This window comes from Castor canadensis, chromosome 8, assembly GCF_047511655.1.
Source record: "Castor canadensis chromosome 8, mCasCan1.hap1v2, whole genome shotgun sequence".
In the NCBI taxonomy this organism is placed as follows: Eukaryota; Metazoa; Chordata; class Mammalia; order Rodentia; family Castoridae; genus Castor; species Castor canadensis.
In genome coordinates, this window is record NC_133393.1 from 88878044 (window position 1) to 88897471 (window position 19428).

General features: G+C 51.7%; 1 protein-coding gene across 2 annotated transcripts; it reads left to right on the plus strand.

Annotated features, from left to right (window-relative positions):
* Window positions 1-4646: 4646 nt before the first annotated feature.
* Krt7 (keratin 7) lies at window positions 4647-18804 on the plus strand. 2 transcript variants are annotated; one of them, XM_020160224.2, is made up of 9 exons: window positions 4647-5078; window positions 6462-6673; window positions 8651-8711; window positions 9660-9755; window positions 11152-11316; window positions 12256-12381; window positions 14954-15174; window positions 18120-18154; window positions 18489-18804. In XM_020160224.2, the coding sequence occupies exons 1-9, from the start codon at window positions 4755-4757 to the stop codon at window positions 18644-18646; spliced, it is 1398 nt and encodes a 465-aa protein (XP_020015813.1). In that variant the 5' UTR covers window positions 4647-4754; the 3' UTR covers window positions 18647-18804. The 2 variants fall into 2 exon arrangements, with proteins under 2 accessions (XP_020015813.1, XP_073939534.1); XM_074083433.1 differs by having other exon boundaries at window positions 4648-5078; window positions 18492-18804.
* The last annotated feature ends 624 nt before the right edge of the window (window positions 18805-19428 follow it).

Sequence of the window (19428 nt, forward strand, 5' to 3'; positions counted from 1 at the left end):
AGGGAGGAAGGGGGAGAAGGAGGGCATACAAGCCTTAGGAAGGAGAGGTAGGTGCTTGAGTGGACTACTGGAGATGACACAGGGCACAGAGAGGGAGAGTCTGTCCTTAGGCTGGAGTTGGGGGGAGGAAGACGGGGAAGGGAAGTCGGTTTGGGTAGGACCGGAAAGTAAAGGAGTTTTTTATGGGATGGCTTTGACTTTCTCAGTGAAGAAGAATGATTCTTTGTTGAAGGGGAGGACCTGGGGGAGTGGAGAGGGGTAGGATGGGGGATAGGCAAAGGGACTTTGTGGTAGCAACCTGGAGGCCTGGGAGAGGCTATAGACTAAAAGCAGAGACAAGTGCCCAGTAGCAGAGGGTGCAGCTGAGCTGGGGACTGTGGGTTGGTGATGCCAGATCTTGGGGATGGGCTTCTTTTCACTGATGGAGGAGGGAAGTTCAGAGTTTGGCTGAAGAAGCTGGAGGTTTATCCAGGTAGTGCAGACTACAGAGAAAGGATCAGAGAGGGAAGTCATGATCAAGTCCAAACTGGGAAGGAGTCCAAAGGAGGGTGGTGGGTAGGGAGAAAATGGAATAATCAGGTTCAAGACTGGGGTTAATGATGCCGCTGAGGAATCCATGTGATGACAGTGAGATGCTCAGAAATGGTCCTGAAGTTTAAGACCTCAGAGACGGAGCAGTTTAGGATCTAGAGCGGACCTCAGGCAGTCATGAGCAAAAAGAGTAACATGAAGGCTCATGGAGTTCAGCAGCTGAAGGAACACAAAGGGTGAGAGGTACGCGGACCATCTGTGCGGAGAATGCAGGTGCCTGGGGCAGCGAGGAGCCCCAAGACTCAGGCACCAGGGTGAATATGAGGCAGGGGTCAGGAGGTCAGCAAGTGGCGGGGGACCAGCGCTCTACCACAGCTGAGGGAGGGAGGCACGGTATAGCTGGATATATGAACCCTGGAGGATAGGCTAAAATCACAGCGATTAAAAGTGCAATCACTTCATAAAGCATTTTTTCATTTCAATAAATAACAGTCCGTTGAAGGTAGGTAGCTCGATTCGTTTATTAATTGCCCTATTGATGAGCATTTATGTTTCTGGTTTTCCTTGAACATAAAGCAATGTCAGCAGAAGCCACGTGCACGCTCAGTTGTGACTATCTGTAGGATAACTTGGAGTGGAACTCCTTGGTCAAGGGAGGGGTGAGTTCAGCTCACTTGTTTTACTTTGTCATGTGTTTTTAATCCTGAGATCTTTTTAATTCATGTCTTTTTAATTCTGAAATCTTTGGCAACTTGCCCTCCAAGAAGGGTGTCCTCCTTAGCTGATAACTGAGCAGCAAAGGACAGCTTTTCTGTTGTCTGCACAGTCGCCAACATAGAATGCTGTATCAAATATTTCAGTCTTTGCTAATTTGTCAGGCAAAAATGGCTTAACATTTCTATTCTTGTATTTCTTTAATTTGAGTGATGTTGAAGATTTTTCTCATATTTGCTGATTGACTTTTTTTTTGTGGTACTGGGGTTTGAACTCGGGGCTTGGTGCTTGCTAGGCAAGTGTTCTACCACTTGAGACACCCTCTGTCCTTTTGCTTTTAGCTTGTGTTTCAGATGTGATCTCTTGCTTTTACCTGGGCTGGCCTCAGACTACAATCTCTCCAACTTTCCCTCTAGGTAGTTGTTACTTGACTTTAAGAAAAAATATCACATCCCATACAGAATGCCAAATGGCTTTTTGTTATGATCACAGCATTCACATTCCAAGAGAATGAAAAAAATTTTTTTCCTTTCAGAATCAGAGGATGCATCAGGGTGTGGTGGCACATGCTTGCAATCCCTGCACTCAAGCAGCTGAGGCAGAAGGAGTGACAGTTATAGGCCAGCTTGGGTTACCTAGCAAGAGAGACCCTGTCTCAAAACAAACAGAATCAGGATGTGATTTTAGGGGATAGACGATGACGACATATCTCCCAGGTGCTCTCTGGTAGAGAAGCAGCAAAGTCCACTGTGAGTAAGGCTGCAGGCATTATAGTGTTCAGATCAGGCTTAGTGGAGTCAAGCAGGGCTGAAAACTTGGGGCTGCTGTTGTTCATAGCTGGGTTCTAGAGGGTGGAGTAGAACAGTGAGGCGGAGTGGGAGAACAACCAAGTAGGTGCTTGGTATGTGTGTGTGTGTGAGACAGAATGCTATCTTTGGTAGAGGACCATCAGAAGAAGGCTTTGTGCATTTAACTTGTCAAGATTCTGCCCAGGTTTGGGTGCAGTGGCCCACACCTATAATCCTAGCTATTCTAGAGGTAGAGATCAGGAAGACTGTAGTTTGAGGCCAGGCCAGGCAAAAAGTTTGAGAGAACCCATTCCAACAGAAAAAGCTGGACATGGTGGCCTGTACCTGTCATCCCAGCAATGGTGGGAAGCATAAATGGGAGGATCTTGGTCTAATCTGGCCCTGGCATAAAGTGTAACCTTGTCTCCAAAATAACTAAAGCCAAAAAGGGCTGGAGCATGGCTCAAGTGGTAGAGCACTTCCCTAGCAAGCACAAGACCCTGAGGTCAAACCCCAGTACAGCCCAAATGAAGAAATAAAGCCCTTTACCCTATTCCCAAACCTGCTCCAAGAAGCCTTCCCTGACTAGCTGTAAGGTGGTCTCTGTGAAGTCAGGAGATGGCTGGGCTCCTATGTGTGTATGTGTGTGTGTGAGTGCGTGTGTGTGTGTGTGTGTGTGTGTGTGTGTGTGTGTGTGAACTACTAGACCATGGATTCCTGAGGGGCAGGAATTTAATCCAAGGCCTCACAGGTTGGCAGATCCTTGGGAAACCCTCCAGAGGATTTTTGTGTATTTGTGGATGGGCTGCCTAGCACTGAGTGGGCTCCCAGAATTGGCCTGGGAATGTGGAGACAGGAAGAATCTGGTCAGCACTGGAGCGGCTGGAATGATTTAGGGAGGGGATGAAAGAAGTCCAGAGCAGGTGTGGGGCAGGCCTTGGAATGGGGAAATGTTGCTTAAGGGAACAGGGCCTGAAGCTTAGCCGAAGAGCCCAGACACTTTTTCTCTTTTGCAGTGGCCTCACCAAGGATTTCACTATTGAAGGAACCGTGGCCAGGGAGGGGCAGTGACTTGTCTGGGTGAGAAAGCACCAGCAATGCCCTGCTTCTTAGCCATCTCAGGGGGTGGGAGGAACTCCTTCAGAGCTCAGGTCATTGAGTGCAGACCCTGGGTGGTGGTGGGGGGGCTAAGAGTGAGGAGGGGTGATGACAGGAGCTGGTGGCAGGATATGGGGTAAGACTTGGAGGGCAAAGGAGTTGAGAATGAGCCCTGAGGGTTAAGGAAGCTGGAGTATGTATGTGTGTGTGTGCCCTCGTGCGTGCGTGCGTGCGTGCGTGCGTGTGTGTGTGTGTGTGTGTGTGTGTGTATAAGTTAAACAATAGCTCTCTTCCCCTCCCCCTTAGGGGTTTCTAACTGAAGTGGCAAACCAGGAAGGACATTCCATCCCTCCCTCCTCCACCCAGGACTCCCTTAAGGGCTTGGCAGGAGGTGACATCCTGACCAACTCATTGGGCGGGGCTAAAGGTGGACTAAAAGCTGACTTTGGGTCTGAGAGAATGGGGGGGGTGCAGAGGGTGTGGTAAATGTGTTGGTTTAGGAGCGAGAGGCTGCAAGAGTGAGCTCAGGTCACAATTTCGGCTCAGATTCCCTGCTCTAATGCAGGTTTATATAGCCTTCTCCACTCAATTCTGTCAGAGAAACTGCAAGGAATTGTTTGGTGGTGGCTTCAGGCAGGAGAGATGACTGCTGAGGACCTTGATGCAGGAAAATGAGAGTGGGGATGGGGAGTGTTGGTGAGAACGGAAGCACACACGCACAGATGCGCACACAGATGCATGTAAATGTGTGTCTAGCAACTCCCCTGCATACATACAGACTCCCACTGATGTGTGTTCACATGCATGTGTCTAGGAGTGTGGGCACACAGAAGTGTACCCACAGCCACAAAGCATCACAAATACACATAAGTGTCCCCTTGTTCTACAGGGACACATAAAATACCTGTGAGTAGGGGTTAGGGGATGCAGCCTCTGGGCTTTGGATGCCTATTTGAGTGGGAAGGGGAGAGGCCAGAAGTGTGTACTAGTTTCTATGGAAATGCGGTGTGTATGGGGACATAGCCAAGGTAACCAGTAGGTTAGGCCTATCACGGGGTCAGATTACTCAAGAAGGAACTGATCTGCCCAGAAGCAACTGGATTTGGGAGAGGGCAAGTGTCAGGGAATGAATGCCATTCTGACTTCAGTATAGCCTGTGGGTGGGTTGGCCTCGACGCCTGAGCTGGAACGTTGCCTAGTCTCTTCCTGGGTGGCCTCTGCTGGCCTCAGGAATCTAGTGCCCTTTACCCCATCTCCAGGCTTGCCCCAGGAAGCCTTCACTGACCAGCTGTAAGGTGGTCTCTATGAGGTTGGAGATGGCTGGGCTCCCGTTCCCTACTGTTCTCTGTGGCCATCTGCCTGGCTTGGGGGCATCTGCCTACTGCATAGACAGAAAGCCTGGGCGGCGGCTGTGGGCGGCGCAGAGGAGGGCGGAAGGCGGCCCAGGAGGGGCCTAGGGCAGAGAAAGGTGGCCCGAGGCCAGCTCTGCCCCGCCCCTACCTGAGTGAGGCCAGCCGCCCACGCCCGAGGACGATAAAAGGGGCACAGTCTGTCCGAGGTCAGTGAGTTCGCGCTCCTGCTCACCCACCGCTAGGTCGCTAGGTCCTGCTGGGTTCAGCCACCATGTCCATCCACTTCAGCTCGCAGGCGTTCAGCTCGCGCTCCGCCGCCTTCCCGGGCCGCGGCGCCCACGTGCGCCTGAGCTCCGCACGCCCGAGCAGCTTAGGCAGCCGCAGCCTCTATGGCCTGGGCACCTCGCGACCGCGTGTGGCCGTGCGCTCCGCCTACGGGGGCCCAGTGGGTGCCGGCATCCGCGAGGTCACCATCAATCAGAGCCTGCTGGCTCCGCTGCGGTTGGACATCGACCCCTCCATCCAGCAGGTGCGCCAGGAGGAGCGCGAACAGATCAAGACTCTCAACAACAAGTTTGCCTCCTTCATCGACAAGGTGAGCAGGACAGGACCAAGTCCTGAGCCCCCTAAACTAGCCCCATTTACAGGGAGGCCAGGCGCTGGGAGGTCTGGCGCCCATCTCTTCCAACCAATATTGGGGCTGAGATCTCTGTGGCTTTATTCCTCCTGGTTAACTCCCATAACCCTTTTGTCCTCCTCAGTCTCTAGGCCCCCTGTCTCTCCCAGTACCCCGATGGCCCCTCCCTTCCCTCCAGGATTGCTGCCCAGGTTCTGTCTGGCTGCCCTGCTGGCTGTGTCTTAGCCTTCTAGGGCTCTTGAGCCAGTTTGGCACAGGTATCAGACTGGGAGTTCCAGATGAGGAGACACTGACTTCTTTAGAGGCTGTGGCCACAGAGGCGGATGCTGGAAATAAAGGCCTGGTGGGGCGGATCCCACTCCACCCATCCACCTCCTGCCTGGTCCTCCAGTGGGCCTTTGTTGGTAGGAGGTGAGGTTCCATTTGCCCTTGGAGATAGCCCTTTTGGGGACAGGAAGTGACACTGAGGGCCTTTGTAAGGACCTGTTTGGAAGGTGTTTTCCCTGGCCGTCTTTTCCTGTTACACAGGGGCTCCTGGGGATGAGGGGGCAGACTTGACTGATGGGTCTGAGAGAAGGGGGGCTAAGTGGAACAGTACCCAGGAACTAAAGGCCAATGAAAGGGGTGCTGATGACTGAGATCAGTGAGTTTGGGCTCCTCCTTGCCTGTTGCTACTAGGTCCAGCTGGGTTTAGTCACGATGTCCATCTGCTAGGCCCTCTGACCAGGGCCTCCTCCCTTGGGCCTTAGTGCCCCACCCCCCAGGTCCTCCTGCCATTACCATTCAGTCTTACACATCCTTCACATTTGGCTGAAGTCTCCCCCAGGTGACTCCCAAGCCCAGGTTCCTGCATCATCTTTGTGTCTGCATCCCAGGTCTGGTGCCTGAGATACTAGTAAATGGAGGCCTCTCCTCCCTCCCACCCGCAGGCGTACTGGGTGCTCCTTCAGGGCCTTTTTAGGTCCCAGGGCAGGGCTCATAGAAGGTGCTCCTTCTATGATTGTGGCACTCTGCCTTGAGGCCTTGCTGGAGGAAGGAAGAGAGGTGTAAGCCTGAAGGGAGGAGCCAGCCCAGTCAGCCTCAGCCCCAGAGAAAGGAAGTGGCTCTTCAGAGTGTATGTGTGGGGTAGAGAATTTGATGGGGAGAAAAGGAGGTGGAACCCTGACAATTTGTAGACCAGGCTCCCTGGCTCACACTTGACTTTCTTGAAACAGAGTCCTAGAGGAGAGGGGCAAACACGGGGTGCCCTAGTCAGGGGACCAGCCAGTAGGAGCATGGGCTAACCTGTGGTGGTGGCAGGAATTGTCTTCTCAAGACTGTCCTCCTCCATGGCCCTTCCAGGTGCGGTTCCTGGAGCAGCAGAACAAGATGCTGGAGACCAAGTGGGCGCTGCTGCAGGAACAGAAGTCAACGAAAAGCAGCCGCCTCCCCAGCATCTTTGAGGCCCAGATTGCTAACCTGCGGGGACAGCTTGAGACACTGCAGGTGGATGGGAGCCGCCTGGAGATGGAGCTGCAGGGCATGCAGGATGTGGTGGAAGACTTCAAGAACAAGTAATGCTCCCAGTGCCAACTTTAAGGATCTTTGGTCCTGGAACAATATGCCCCTCATCCACTGACCCTCTGAAAGTCCCCCTGGCTCAGGGGTTAGAGTGGACAGCTATTGGTCGAAATAACTCCCTGACATATGGCCTTCACCCACAAAATCTCTGCCTCTCCTCTCCTAGCTTGGCCCCTGGAGCCTGTTTTCATGTCATTCTGGCTTTTTCTCCTGACTCAATTGGGAGAAATATCTTAGTCCACCCTTTGTGTGCCTGAGCAAGGCTTCAGAACCTTAGGGATCATACACAAAAGGTGTCCTATGACAAGAGCGCTTCAGAATGTGTACACCCCTCACAGATCATTCTAAAACAGCTTCCTTTCATGCAAGTAAAGAATTGGAGACCAGAGAGACCACAAAGTAGGACACTGGGACTTGAATTTTCAGTCCCTAACTTCCTAGAGGGACAAGAAATTGTGTGGGAAGGAGAGAAGCAAGGAGGGGGAATGGTCAAGGTGAACGATGGGCATGGGTGCTGAGACTGACGGGGTCTGGTCAGGGCAGATCTAGGAAAGGAGCTACAAGGGGGCAGGAAGGCTGGGGTTGAGGACAGGCCTTTGAAGGCTCACTGAGCTCTTCCTCCCCCCTCCACCTCCCACACCAAATAGAAATCAAAGCCTGAGGCTTAGGTTGGGCCTCACCCTGGCACACCTGCCAGTGGGCCTTGGGGGCTGCGAGTTTGCTTTGTGCTCTTCCTGTGGTTGTGTGACTAAGCGGGAACAGGCACCCTGGTGCTAAGTGGAGGAGAGCAAACGGCCTCTGTGGAGTGTCCCCCACCTGTTACTCCCTAGGGCAAAAGTCAACAGATTAATCCCACAGCAGGTGGAACTGGACAGGTGCAGGGCAGGGAAGCCTAAGGTAACCAGCCAGCTCCTGCTGTCAGGAGCTCAGGGTGTACATGTGTGCATGTACACCCCACACCCATGTCCTCCCACCCAAGGTTCTCAGAGCACCTTCTGGTGGAGTCAGGCTGAGTCCCAGGCCAGAGCTAAAGGAGGGGCTGGAACCAGTGGGCACAGGGAAGGGGCCCTGGACTCTGCTGCTTGCGGAGCTCCAATCTGTATACCCTCTGAGCTCAGCAACACAATGCAGAAGCAGGGCTGGACAGAGAGCTTCATGGATATTTCCACAGCTTCTATAGGACCTAAGTGCAACTTTTGGGTACAGATGCCCTGAGCCCGGGCTCCTGAGGGACTCGGCTTGAGTGGCTATCCTGCTCCCCAACAGCTCCACCCAGGCTGCTTCTGCTGCTCTCAGTATAAGAGCCCTGCTGAGCTCTTATTTCCTACACCTATATTTGAGTTTTCACATAAACCCTGGGTCAGGCCAACATGCCTTTCTGCCCTGTTTGTCATTTCTTCCTAAGGCGAGGGGCTGGCTCCTGGGGAAGAAGCAGGATTTGGGAGGGATGGGAGCTGGGCCCTCCAGCTGGGGTCTGGTTCTTCCAGGACTTTGTACATCCTCCATCCTGCTTCCACACAAGCTTCCTTCCGCCCTCAAGTCCAGGCTTTGCCCCTTAGCAGCTTAGTAACTTGAGCAGGTCATTCTGTCCCTCTGTGCCTCTGTTCGTATCTGATAATCACAGTACCATCATTGCAGGATTGTTGTGAATGTGAACTGAGTTAATGTACAGGAAGTACACACCAGCACAGGACCATAAAGCGGTCCCTCGGCATGGCTGGTATTTTCCCTTTCCCCTAGTAGATTATAGCCTTTGTTCTTTAATTCACATTTGTTTCCTGCACTTTTCCCCCTCCATGCCAAGACTCAAAGCCCTGGAATTAGTCATGTAAGTTTTGTAGCTCTGATAGCGCTGACACCTGTTTTTTCAGGTGTGTCATTTAAGGAGGGGAAAAAGGGAGGTTTTATATCTGAATATAGGGACTTGGAGGCAAAGCTGCACCAACACCACACCCCGTCCCCTATTGCAGGTATGAAGAGGAAATCAACCGTCGCACAGCTGCTGAGAATGAGTTTGTGGTGCTGAAGAAGGTAAGGGCAAACAGGCTAGAGGGTGGTGTCTAAAAATATATGGGACAGGGGACTATGGGGCCCTCTCACCTGAGAAGCTGCTTAGGATCTGTGGCCAAGGTCTGGCCTGGGCTGCACAAAGGAGTAACACATCTCTCTCTCTCTCTCTCTCTCTCTGTATTATGAGTGAATAGACTTGTTTCCAGGCCTGAAGGGTTAGAACTAAGCTCTCTGAGGCAGGGTGAGTGCGCTGCCCTTGGGGACACTCAAGTAGTTTGGGAGGCCTTAGGAACATCTTAGAGGGCTTTGAGCTACACGCCCTTTAAAACTCTGAGTTCACTTCACACTCACTGAAACCCTCAACATTCCAGGCCTAGCCATGGAAAGGCAACCTGCCCCGGAGTGCTGGGCCCTTGGCAATTCAGGGATGAGGAAGAGAGCTGACCTTGCCCACAGGAATTTAACCCAGGAAGTGTAGCCTATTCACTTGGGCTATTACGCATGGCCCTCCTGCCTTGGAGTTGCCCTATCTTCAATGGGGACAGAGAAGTCCCATTTTTGGGAAGGCATCTGGGAATGTGAGTGACATGCTTTCTGGTGGACTGAAGGAGCAGCTGAGGTTTGCAGAGCAGAAGTGATTTGTTCCAGGGCACACAGCCAGTCCATGGTAGAGCCAGAGGTGCATCTAAACCATGAAGCTGCCAGGAATTGGTCAAGTTGTAGGTTTGAGGCTTTAGGCTGCTCTGGGCTGGGGACCTGTGGAAATGATGGCCACCTAGCAGGCAGCCTGAGGGGCCAGTGGAGGGAGCTCCTGTGTAGCTGTATGAGGCACCCTGGAAAAAGTGTTTCTTGATAGGCCAAGGGTGTTTGGCCCTGGGGGTTGGACTGGGCCGGCTTGCTCCCATCACTACTAAATACTCCTTGTGCTGAGGACTTGGTGCTCCCTGCCTTCTCCCCCACCCACCACAGGATGTGGATGCCGCCTACATGAACAAGGTGGAGCTGGAGACCAAGGTGGACAGCTTGAATGATGAGATCAACTTCCTCAAGACCCTCAATGAGACGGTGAGGACCTCAGAGTGGGTGACATGTTACCTCCTACACATACTAACCAGGAAGCCATCTGGCTCAGCCTCTTGTCTCTGGGCCAGTCTGGGTGTGTTTTGAGGGTGGGGTCATTATCCTGCTCTTTATCCTTTCTGGACTCAGGAATCCATGGTGGGCTAAGGGATCAGGAGGTGGTGGGTGCAGAGAGGGTGGGGTCAGTCAGGGCTGGTCTTTGGGGGGCATGGGGTGATCACCAGCATTTGTCAGGTAGAGGGTTGGATGGGTTGACAGGAGCCAGGAGGAAGTCAGAAGATCCCAGGCCCCGACAGGATTCGAAGGTGCACAAAATGCACTGGGTGGGTAGAGGGGAAGAGAGCCCAGATCAGAAGAGATGGGGTGCCTGAGAGTTTACACCCAGAGGGTCTGGGTGTGTGTCCATCCACCAACTAGCTACTCTTCTGACCACACTTCTCTTCTCATTCTCAAACTCTCTCTCTCTCTCTCTCATCCTTATCTTATTGGGCATCTAACTCTTTTCCCTCATGGGGATTTAAAAACCTTTCCATTCCCATGGGTGTGGCTTTCTGGCCTTAGGCAGGAGATAGGTCACTTGGCAGAAGCTGAGCCGGCCTAAGTACACACGAGTTCTCAATTCTATTCAGCACAATCTTTGCCTGAATACCCATGTCCGTGGGCATTCAGAGCAAAGGTCTTATATGCATGTGAACTTCAGGGATCCAGGCCTCGAGGTGTTCAGACAATCTCAGCTCAGCAGGTTTCCTATGCCTGGCCCACGCTATGTGTATGTATGCTATATGAGCATACATCTGTACCCTGCATTTATGTCTGTGTACATATGATGTATAGTTGTTTCTTCTCATTGTGAAAGTAATGCATACTCCTTGCAAAAAGTACAGAAAAATCAGTTATACCCTCTGCTGACATCTTCATCTTGAACGTTCCAGACTTTGTACACATGGCGATATAGACGTGTATTTTTATAAAAAATAGTCATGTCTTCTATCCTGTAGCAGTGTTCCATGAGCATGCCTCCCTGCCTATAAATACAGCTGGATCCCCCGTTTTAAAGAGTGTGAAGGACTCCATCATAGGATGGGGTACGATTTGCTTTACACCCCCCAGGCTTATGCTCCAAGGGACCTCACAGAGGAACCATCACAGAGCACTACACTGTCACTTTGCTTCCTTTAATCCTACTAGACTCTGCTATCTGACACACTGGGAGCCAGGAGTGAGCAGTTCAGTGTGTACTGGGTCTGCATTCCTGTCTGGCCATTTAGGCCACCCCAACCTCCTTGTTCTTTTCTTTTTTTTGGGGGGTGGGGACCCAGGATGGGTGTGGGCACAGGGATAGATCATGCCCCATTCACAATGTTCCGTCTGGTCCCTGCAGGAGCTGGCAGAGTTGCAGTCCCAGATTTCAGAAACATCTGTGGTCCTTTCTATGGATAATAGCCGCTCCTTGGACCTGGATGGCATCATTGCTGAGGTGAAGGCCCAGTACCAGGAGATGGCCAATCGTAGCCGGGCCGAGGCTGAGACCTGGTACCAGACCAAGGTGTGTGGCTGTTGAGGGCATGGTTCCTGCTCCTGCCATGGCACTTTGTGGTAGCTTCCCTTCCTGCTCACCTTGTCTGGGGCCTTCAGGACCTGGCAGGCTGTACCCTCTGGAGCCCAAGAAGAAGAGGACAAAAAGCCCAGGTCCATCCCAGGTCCCTCCCCTGGGAGAGGTCCCAGGCTGATCAGGGGACTGGATGGGGGAAATAGACATGCATTAATAATTTGGCAAGTACTTAGTTCTAAGCATAGTTTCAATACTGATGCAGACATGGCACACTTACCTAGAGCTTGGTGGTATCTTTCTGCCTCTATTGACTTATTTAATCCACAGAGCTCTATCAGGTGTGTAGCATTATGATCACCATTTTTAGAGATGAGGAAATTGAAGCACAGAGAGGTTAAGTAAGTTCTAACTTCACCCGGCTAGGAGATGGAAGAGTAGGAACTAGATCCTGAAACCCAGGACTCCAGACCTGGAGGCTTAATCATGCCACATTCTTCATGGAGACAGGACAGCCCAGGGAGGATGGTACTGAAGGAATACAAGGGGGTTCAGACCCTTGTGCTACCATTGATTTGCTGTGGGATTTCTGTTGGGTGCTCCCCTCCTCTGGACTTGCTCTGTGCATCTGTGATATGGGTGGGGCTGGGGGAAGACTATTGAACAGGCGAGTGTCTCAGACTGGCCAGCACTAAGTAAGAGTGAGAGGGCTCCCAAGAGACTTCTCTCTCTTCCCTGTCCTGGCTAGGAGGGGACTGAACCCTTTTCCATCCCACTGCCCAATAGTCTGGTCTCTGGGCATTCGGTGGAGATGGCTGGGAGGTAGACTGTCCTCCCCTGGAAATATAGGTTGGGAGGGACTTGGTTGAGGAGAGGGACCTGTCACCTATAATCATTGCCAACCCTCTGTCACATTTCTCTGTACGGCCCTTCCAGTTTGAGACCCTCCAGGCCCAGGCCGGGAAGCATGGAGATGAGCTCCGGAACACCCGGAACGAGATTGCAGAGATGAACCGGGCCATCCAGAGACTGCAGGCTGAGATCGACAACATCAAGAACCAGGTGGGGATGAAGCACCCTCCCCCCACACTTCCCCCTGTTCCTGGGGTATGAGATAGGCAACCAACAAGGCCAAAGCTCAGGGTGAGACTGGGAGGCTGGAGGTGAGAGTGCCATCCTGCCCTCGCTGGGCCAAGGCTGGTGCAGCTCACATCTCTGGCCCACTGGTAGAATGGTTTTGGCTACATGCTGGTTTGAGGCCAGAGGAAGAAGAGTCCTGGCTGGGCAGAAAGCCCTTGAAAGGGATCTCAGGCTGGCCAGCCAGAGAAGAACCAGCCTTTTCACCACACTGGCACCAAAGGCTCTGCTTGTACCTAGCTCTGGAGGCAGTGTGGAATATGTGGGAGCTCTCAGTTACAAGGGAGACTGAGGCCAGTGGAAATCCTTTCCAAGACTCATAAGCTCCTTCCCATTCCTGACCTCGCCTCCCACAGCTCTCCTCCCTGTGCTTGGGACACCCTGGCCTGCTTGCTGGTTCTTGCATTTGCCAAGCATGTGCTTGCTTTTTGGATCCTTATTTGGATCCAGCTGGCTTTCTTTCCAACTGGCATGTGAGTTCTCCCAGCTCCGTCCACAGCTATCCCTTTCTCATCCCTGGGGTTTAGGACAAAAGACCCCTTCTGAGTGATGCCAGCAGTCTATCTGGAGTTCTTTAAAGCATCCATTACTCTGACATGTTCTGTCTGATTGTTAAGTTATATGCTGTCCCCATCCCCACTGGAAAGCACAAGTGTCTTGAGAGTAGGGGTCCTTCTTCATTAGTCCTCTCTTCCAGCATGAGTGGGGCACAGGTCTTAGACAAGAGGGTGACTTCAAGGATGTGCTCTGCTGGAAGCTGAAATTGGGGAGTGTTAATGAGAGAAGGGTCTCCCAAGTCTGGCTGAGGCACAGGTGTGGATGGGGCAACTCACCCTGAGCAGGTGTCTACAATGAGAAGTGAGGGTAGGTGACACATGCAGCAGTTTCAGAAAATGTGTTTTCAGATGAGCTGGGGGATGGGTTGTAGGAGTGGTTTGTCCAAAAATGTCCTCCCCTCTGGCCCTACAGGCTTGTTTACACAAGGGCAGAGGCTGCCTTCTGGCACGGATGCAGGACCATGAATCGGCCATAAATCGCCCCTGAAACAGAACAGCCTCCAGGCCAGGAGGGGAGGCTCAGAATAATGAATGGAGGTTTCCCAGACCTTGTAGCCTCCACCACATCCAACTCTGCTCTCACACATGGGGCAGAGCTGCCAGGCTCCAGAGGCAGGGTACTTGTCACCATTGAGGGCCTCAGTAGGGCCTGGGAGGGCCTTCAAGGTGGCAGGATGGTTCTGGCCTAGGGAGTACCAGTGTGACAGGACAGGACACTGAGATGTGGCCATGGGGAAGAGAGGAAGGGGACTCAACTGAGGAAAGAGAGTGGTCTATGAGGAGGGCAGAGGAGAAGCTCTGGGCAGCGGATAGAGATGGCAGTTCTCTGAGCTGAACAAGAGGAGGTCTGGAATGAAACAGCTCCTGGCAGTGGGTATGTTTGTCAGCTCTCCACCCTGTGACAATATACCGTAGAAAATCAACTTAGAAGTAGAAAGATTTGTTTTGGCTCATGGTTTTAGAGGTTTTAGTATGTGGTTGCTTGGTGCCATTGTTTTTGGCCCATAGCCAGGCAGAACATCACAGCGAGGAGCACATTGTGGAAAAAATTGCTCATCTCATGGAATCTAGGTAGCAAATAGAGAAGGGTCTAGGGACCCCATATCTTCTTCAAGATCACACCCTAATGACCTAACTGTCTTCTACTACTAAGCCCCACTTTCTAAATGCTCCACCATCTCTCAATAGTACCATCAGCTGGATACTAAGCCTTCAACACGTGTCTCTTGGGGGATATTCAAGATTCAATTCATAAGGGTAGGGGAGGAAACAAAAGTAAGGAGCAGGTGCTCAAGGCAGATGTAGGTCCGTGGAACTGGACTATCCCTACCCCAATCAACAGCCTGTGAGGTCACACATCTTGTGGCATCTTGGACAACTGGTGGGGTCTCTTCTCCAAGTCCCCTGTTATAGGCCTGGTACCAGCTGGTTCATGTCTTAAAGTCAGTTTCTGGTTTTTGTCATCTGCCTGGCATTCAGGCACTCAACCAGGATCCCTTGGCCTTGGAACACCTCCAACTGGGGCTGGACAACTGGGGACTGCAAATCATGGTAGCATTTATTAATAATTGTAATCAACTTATTAAGTACTTAGAGCATGCTAGACATTGTGCCAAGACTTCTTGTGTCTCATTTCATCCTTGCAATATCTCTATGAGATAGACTACTGCTCTTTCAGAGAAGAGGAGACTTTGGCTTGGAAGGATCCATTCATCCAAGTCTAACATAGCTAGAAAGCAGCAGAGCCAGAACTGGAACCTACATATTGGATCTCCCAGTCCATTTGTTTAACCCTTAGGATTCCCTTGCTAGAGTGGACAATGCCAGTGAAGCCACCTTAAGCAAGCTGTCCAGGTGCTCACTGCAGGATGCGTCAGCAGGAAGGCAGTGGCTTTGGGCCCTAACCCCCACCCCAGCTCATAGCTCATTGCTGCCCACAGCGTGCCAAGTTGGAGGCCGCCATCGCCGAAGCTGAGGAGCGTGGGGAGCTGGCACTCAAGGACGCTCGCACCAAGCAGGAGGAGCTGGAGGCCGCCCTACAGCGGGCTAAACAGGACATGGCACGACAGCTACGCGAGTACCAGGAGCTCTTGAACGTCAAATTGGCTCTGGATATTGAGATTGCCACCTACCGCAAGCTGTTAGAGGGCGAGGAGAGCAGGTGAGGGATGGGAAGCTAGACAGAGGATCCTGGGGTTCAGGGGGGTCCAGGTTTGACACTCATCCATCTGCAAGCATTTCCTGTGGCCCCTCCTTTGCAGGGCACAGGGGCAGGAGGTACAGGGTGCGTAGAGCTGATGCTTCCTGCTTATCTGTCAAAGGGGTGACTTTCTAGAAAGAAAGGCCACATGTTAAGCCCCTTTCTATGTGGGGCCTTTATCAGGGGATCTTGTTTGATTTCCAACACACACTTGGGGAAGCAGGTCATGGAGTATTGACTCCATGGTCTGCAGAGGGGAAAGGTGGAGTTTGGTTTTATTCGTTGAGGGAACAAGGCAGTGTGAGGGCAAGGCCTGCTGATTCCTGGTCCAAGAAACCTGCATGACATTGGCTGCTTCTCACCGCATAACTCAGCAAAACCATGTGGTACTGAGTGTTCACTTCCTCTGTCCCCAGAAATATTTGCATACTCACCTGTCAGAGAGGAAGCTAGGAGGGGTTAGTCCCATAGGATATTCTTAGTGAAGGACATGGTACCTCCACCTATGAAGTTAGGCCTTTGTTCTCATGTTGTTGGGGTGATTATTTCTGCCAACAGATGTGGCTTTAGAGTTGCGCCTTGGGGAAGGTTAGGATTTGGAGAGTGAGAAGCAACAGTGTGGGCAAAGGCCACATCACCATAGTTGGCTTGTTAGAACCCAGCACAGAGATAGGTAATGTATAAGACATGCTTCTGCTTCAGGGAGGGTGCACTTTAGTTGAGCCAAAATATTTTCAAGGGAAGTATTTCAAGGGAAGCATTTTTAAAATGCTGAATTGATGAAAGAACTTTTTCTTTTCTGAGTATTATTCCTGAGGGGCAATGGGTGAGGAAAGAAGATGGATGGATCCAAGAGGAAGTGTGTGGGAAAAGAGGGTGTGAGAGCCTGGAAGCTGGGAAGAGGGTGGGAAGAAACACGGTAATGGTATGTGAGTGGGGGGATGGAGGAAGTGTCTCTTTTCTACGCTTGACCTGCCCCTCCCTGAGTGGGCATTCAGGCTTTGAGGGAAGAGAAACTGAATATCAAAAGCCTCTGGGAAGAGAAAAGCTGACCTGAGGCACAGAGTAGCTCTAGCCAAAATGCCTCTCTCTCTCTCTCTCTCTCTGCAGTCTCCTCTCCCCTGGGTCTGGGGGCTCCATTTTCTTAGGAACTCATATCCTGAGTCTATTTCTCACAAAAGTCAGAGTTTGATATGGGTCGATGAGAAGACTGAGGCTCAGAGATGGTGAGGGGTACGCCTCAGGTCACTCAGCCAACGGAAGCATCCCCTCCCGAAATCCTAATCTCAGTCAGGGTTGCTACAGTTAGGCTTTGGTACTGGTTCCCAGAGAGAAGAGTGCTTTCCCTACCCTTGTGTCCCTTAGCCTCTCAGCCCTTCCCAGAGCAGATCCAGGATCATGGTCCTGAAACTCAGACAGTTAGGGTGGGGGATCATTTCTTTGAGAATACAAAATTACAAATGCAGAAGAAGGCACTTGAGATAAGAAAAATCACACAAATCACTAAAGTTGAACATTCAAGTCTCTTCCTTTTGAGTTCTTTAGATATTGAATCAGAAACTCTTAATATAGCATTGCATCTTGACTACAACCTGTCCTTGTTCACCACAACTTCTAGCAACTCCCAGCACTGCAGGCGCCATTTGAACAAACATTCTGGAAGCTTCCAGAAAACCTATCTTTTGTCCCTTCCCTGTTTTGCAGCTGCTGAGGCCAGCTGAGCTTTCCTCACTCCTTTCCTGCTGAGAACAAACTGATCCTCCAGGCCAAGGGCTTGGTAACAATGGGGTTGTGAGTCACAGGACAAACATACCCAGCTGCCAAAGATGGATTTTTAATTTCCACTGCAAGACCTGTTTCAGCCCACAGGCTGCTGAAAGCCACCCCACCTACCACCCCATCTCAGTCCTGACTGGAGCGGCATTCAATCAGTCAACAATTCACTAATTATTTCAACACCTATTAAATACAACTAGTTCCAGGCCTCATGCTAGGGGTGCAGACACAGGATTCAGTAGGCAATGTTAAGGACTTTATGGTTTGATGAGGGAAGGCAGACACATCCATAAATAGTAAGTACAGCTACTGTTTGCCAAATCCTGGGCACGCAGGGCTTTTAGGTAAATTATATTATTTAAGCATCACAAATGAGCCTTTGACCTTGGTCCTGTAGATAGGCACAATTACAGATGAGAAACAAAGCGCTGGGATGGGACCCTCCCTATGCCCTGTGGCCAGGAGGTAGAAGTGTCTAAGTGAATCCCACCCCCCCCACCCCCGCTGCTCCCTCCTCTTCTGTCATTTTGCAACAAGCTGAGGGCAGGCTGGAAGTGCGGGAGCAAGAAGGAAGGGACAAGCTGGGTGCTAGTGGCTCACTCTTATAGTCCTAGCTACTTGGGAGGCTGTGATTGGGAGGATCACATTGAAAGGCCAACCCAGGAAAAAAGTTTTCAAGACTATCTGAACAGAGAAAAGTTGAGTGTGATGGCACATGTCTGTCATCCCAGCAAATGTAAGAAGCATAAAATATGAGGATTGTGGTCCAGGCTGGCCTGGGCAAAAAGTAAGACTATCTCTAAAATAATTGGAGCAAAAACATCTAGAGTTACAGCTCAAGCTGTAGAGTTTGCCTGCCTAGCAAGTGTGAAGTCCTGAGTTTAAACCCTGGTATGGAGAGAGAGAGAGAGAGAGAGAGAGAGAGAGAGTGAGAGAGAGAGAGACATACACACACACACACACACACACACACACACACACACACACACACACACATGAGAGGGAGAGAGAGAGAGAGAGAGGGAGGGAGAGAGGGAGAAGGACCTTGCCTGGGGCCTGGAAGGGGGTTGCTTGTCCCCAGTGTTGGTTGAGGTAAGAGCTGTTCTCATAGACCTGTCCTCTGCCCCCAGGTTGGCCGGAGATGGAGCAGGAGCCGTGAATATCTGTAAGTCCTTGGCCACCACCCTGTGTTGTACAGATCAGGCTGGGTTTCCAGAAGAACAGATTGGCCCGGAGGCCCTCCTTGTGGTGTTGGGAGCCTCCTTCCCTTTTACAATGCTGGTAGATTCCCTGGAGCTCAGGTCTAGCTCAGCAACCACAGCAGCAGTGCAAGAACATGGGGTGGGGGTGGGGCGCTGCTACAAGCTTCTTTTGGGTTGTTTGATGGAGGGGTCAGGAAGGGCAGGCAGGCATGAGGGAGAGGAGTGAGGGTGGGGTAGAGTAGATGGGGTCCCTGTGGGGGAGCTCATCCCAATGGAGTCTCCTCCCTTCTCTCCCAGCAGTGGTGAATTCCACTGGGGGCAGCGGCAGTGGGCTGGTCTTCGGGGGAACTATGGGCACCAATGCCTTGAGCTTCTCGAGCTGCAGGGGGCCTGGGACCTTCAAGGCCCATTCCATCAGAACCACATCCACCACCCGCCGGAGCACCTACAACTGAGCCACAGGCGTGGAGAAACCCCTCACTTCTGCCCACATCCCAGGAGGATCCCTACTTCCTGTCCCTGTCCCAAAGCAGCAAGACAGCCTGAAACTGGTATCAGGCTGAACAGCTTCAATAAAGAGCCTTTTGGAGGCCCAGGGGAGCCCCATGCTGGCGCCTGGCATCCTGGCTTCATTAGGCTGGGCAGGGAGGGGTGAGGTCAGGTACCAGAGAGGGCAGGATCTGCCCTGATAACTAGGAAGGAAGCCTCTGGTTCAGGAGGCTGAAGGGTGCTGCTCTAGAGGTGGGACCTTTATCCAGGGTGACACCTTGGCCTTCTCCCAGGGCTGGGGCTGGTCTTAGTATTCTCCTGGAGTTGCTCAGAAAGGCCACAGAGACTGCAGGCTCTGCTAGCACATGGGCTCTGAAGTTCTTCCTTGCCCAGGGTTGGCAGGGCTGTTTGCACCCCATGCCTTCTGCTGCCACAGCACGTTCTTTTTTTTTTTTTTATTGTTTTATTATTCATATGTGCATACAAGGCTTGGCTCATTTCTCCCGCCTGCCCCCACCCCCTCCCTTACCACCCACTCCACCCCCTCCCTCTCCCCCCCACCCCCTCAATACCCAGCAGAAACTATTTTGCCCTTATTTCTAATTTTGTTGTTGAGAGAGTATAAGCAATAATAGGAAGGAACAAGTGTTTTTGCTGATTGAGATACGGATAGCCAAACAGGGAGTTGACTCACATTAATTTCCTGTGCGTGTGTGTTACCTTCTAGGTTAATTCTTGTTGATCTAAC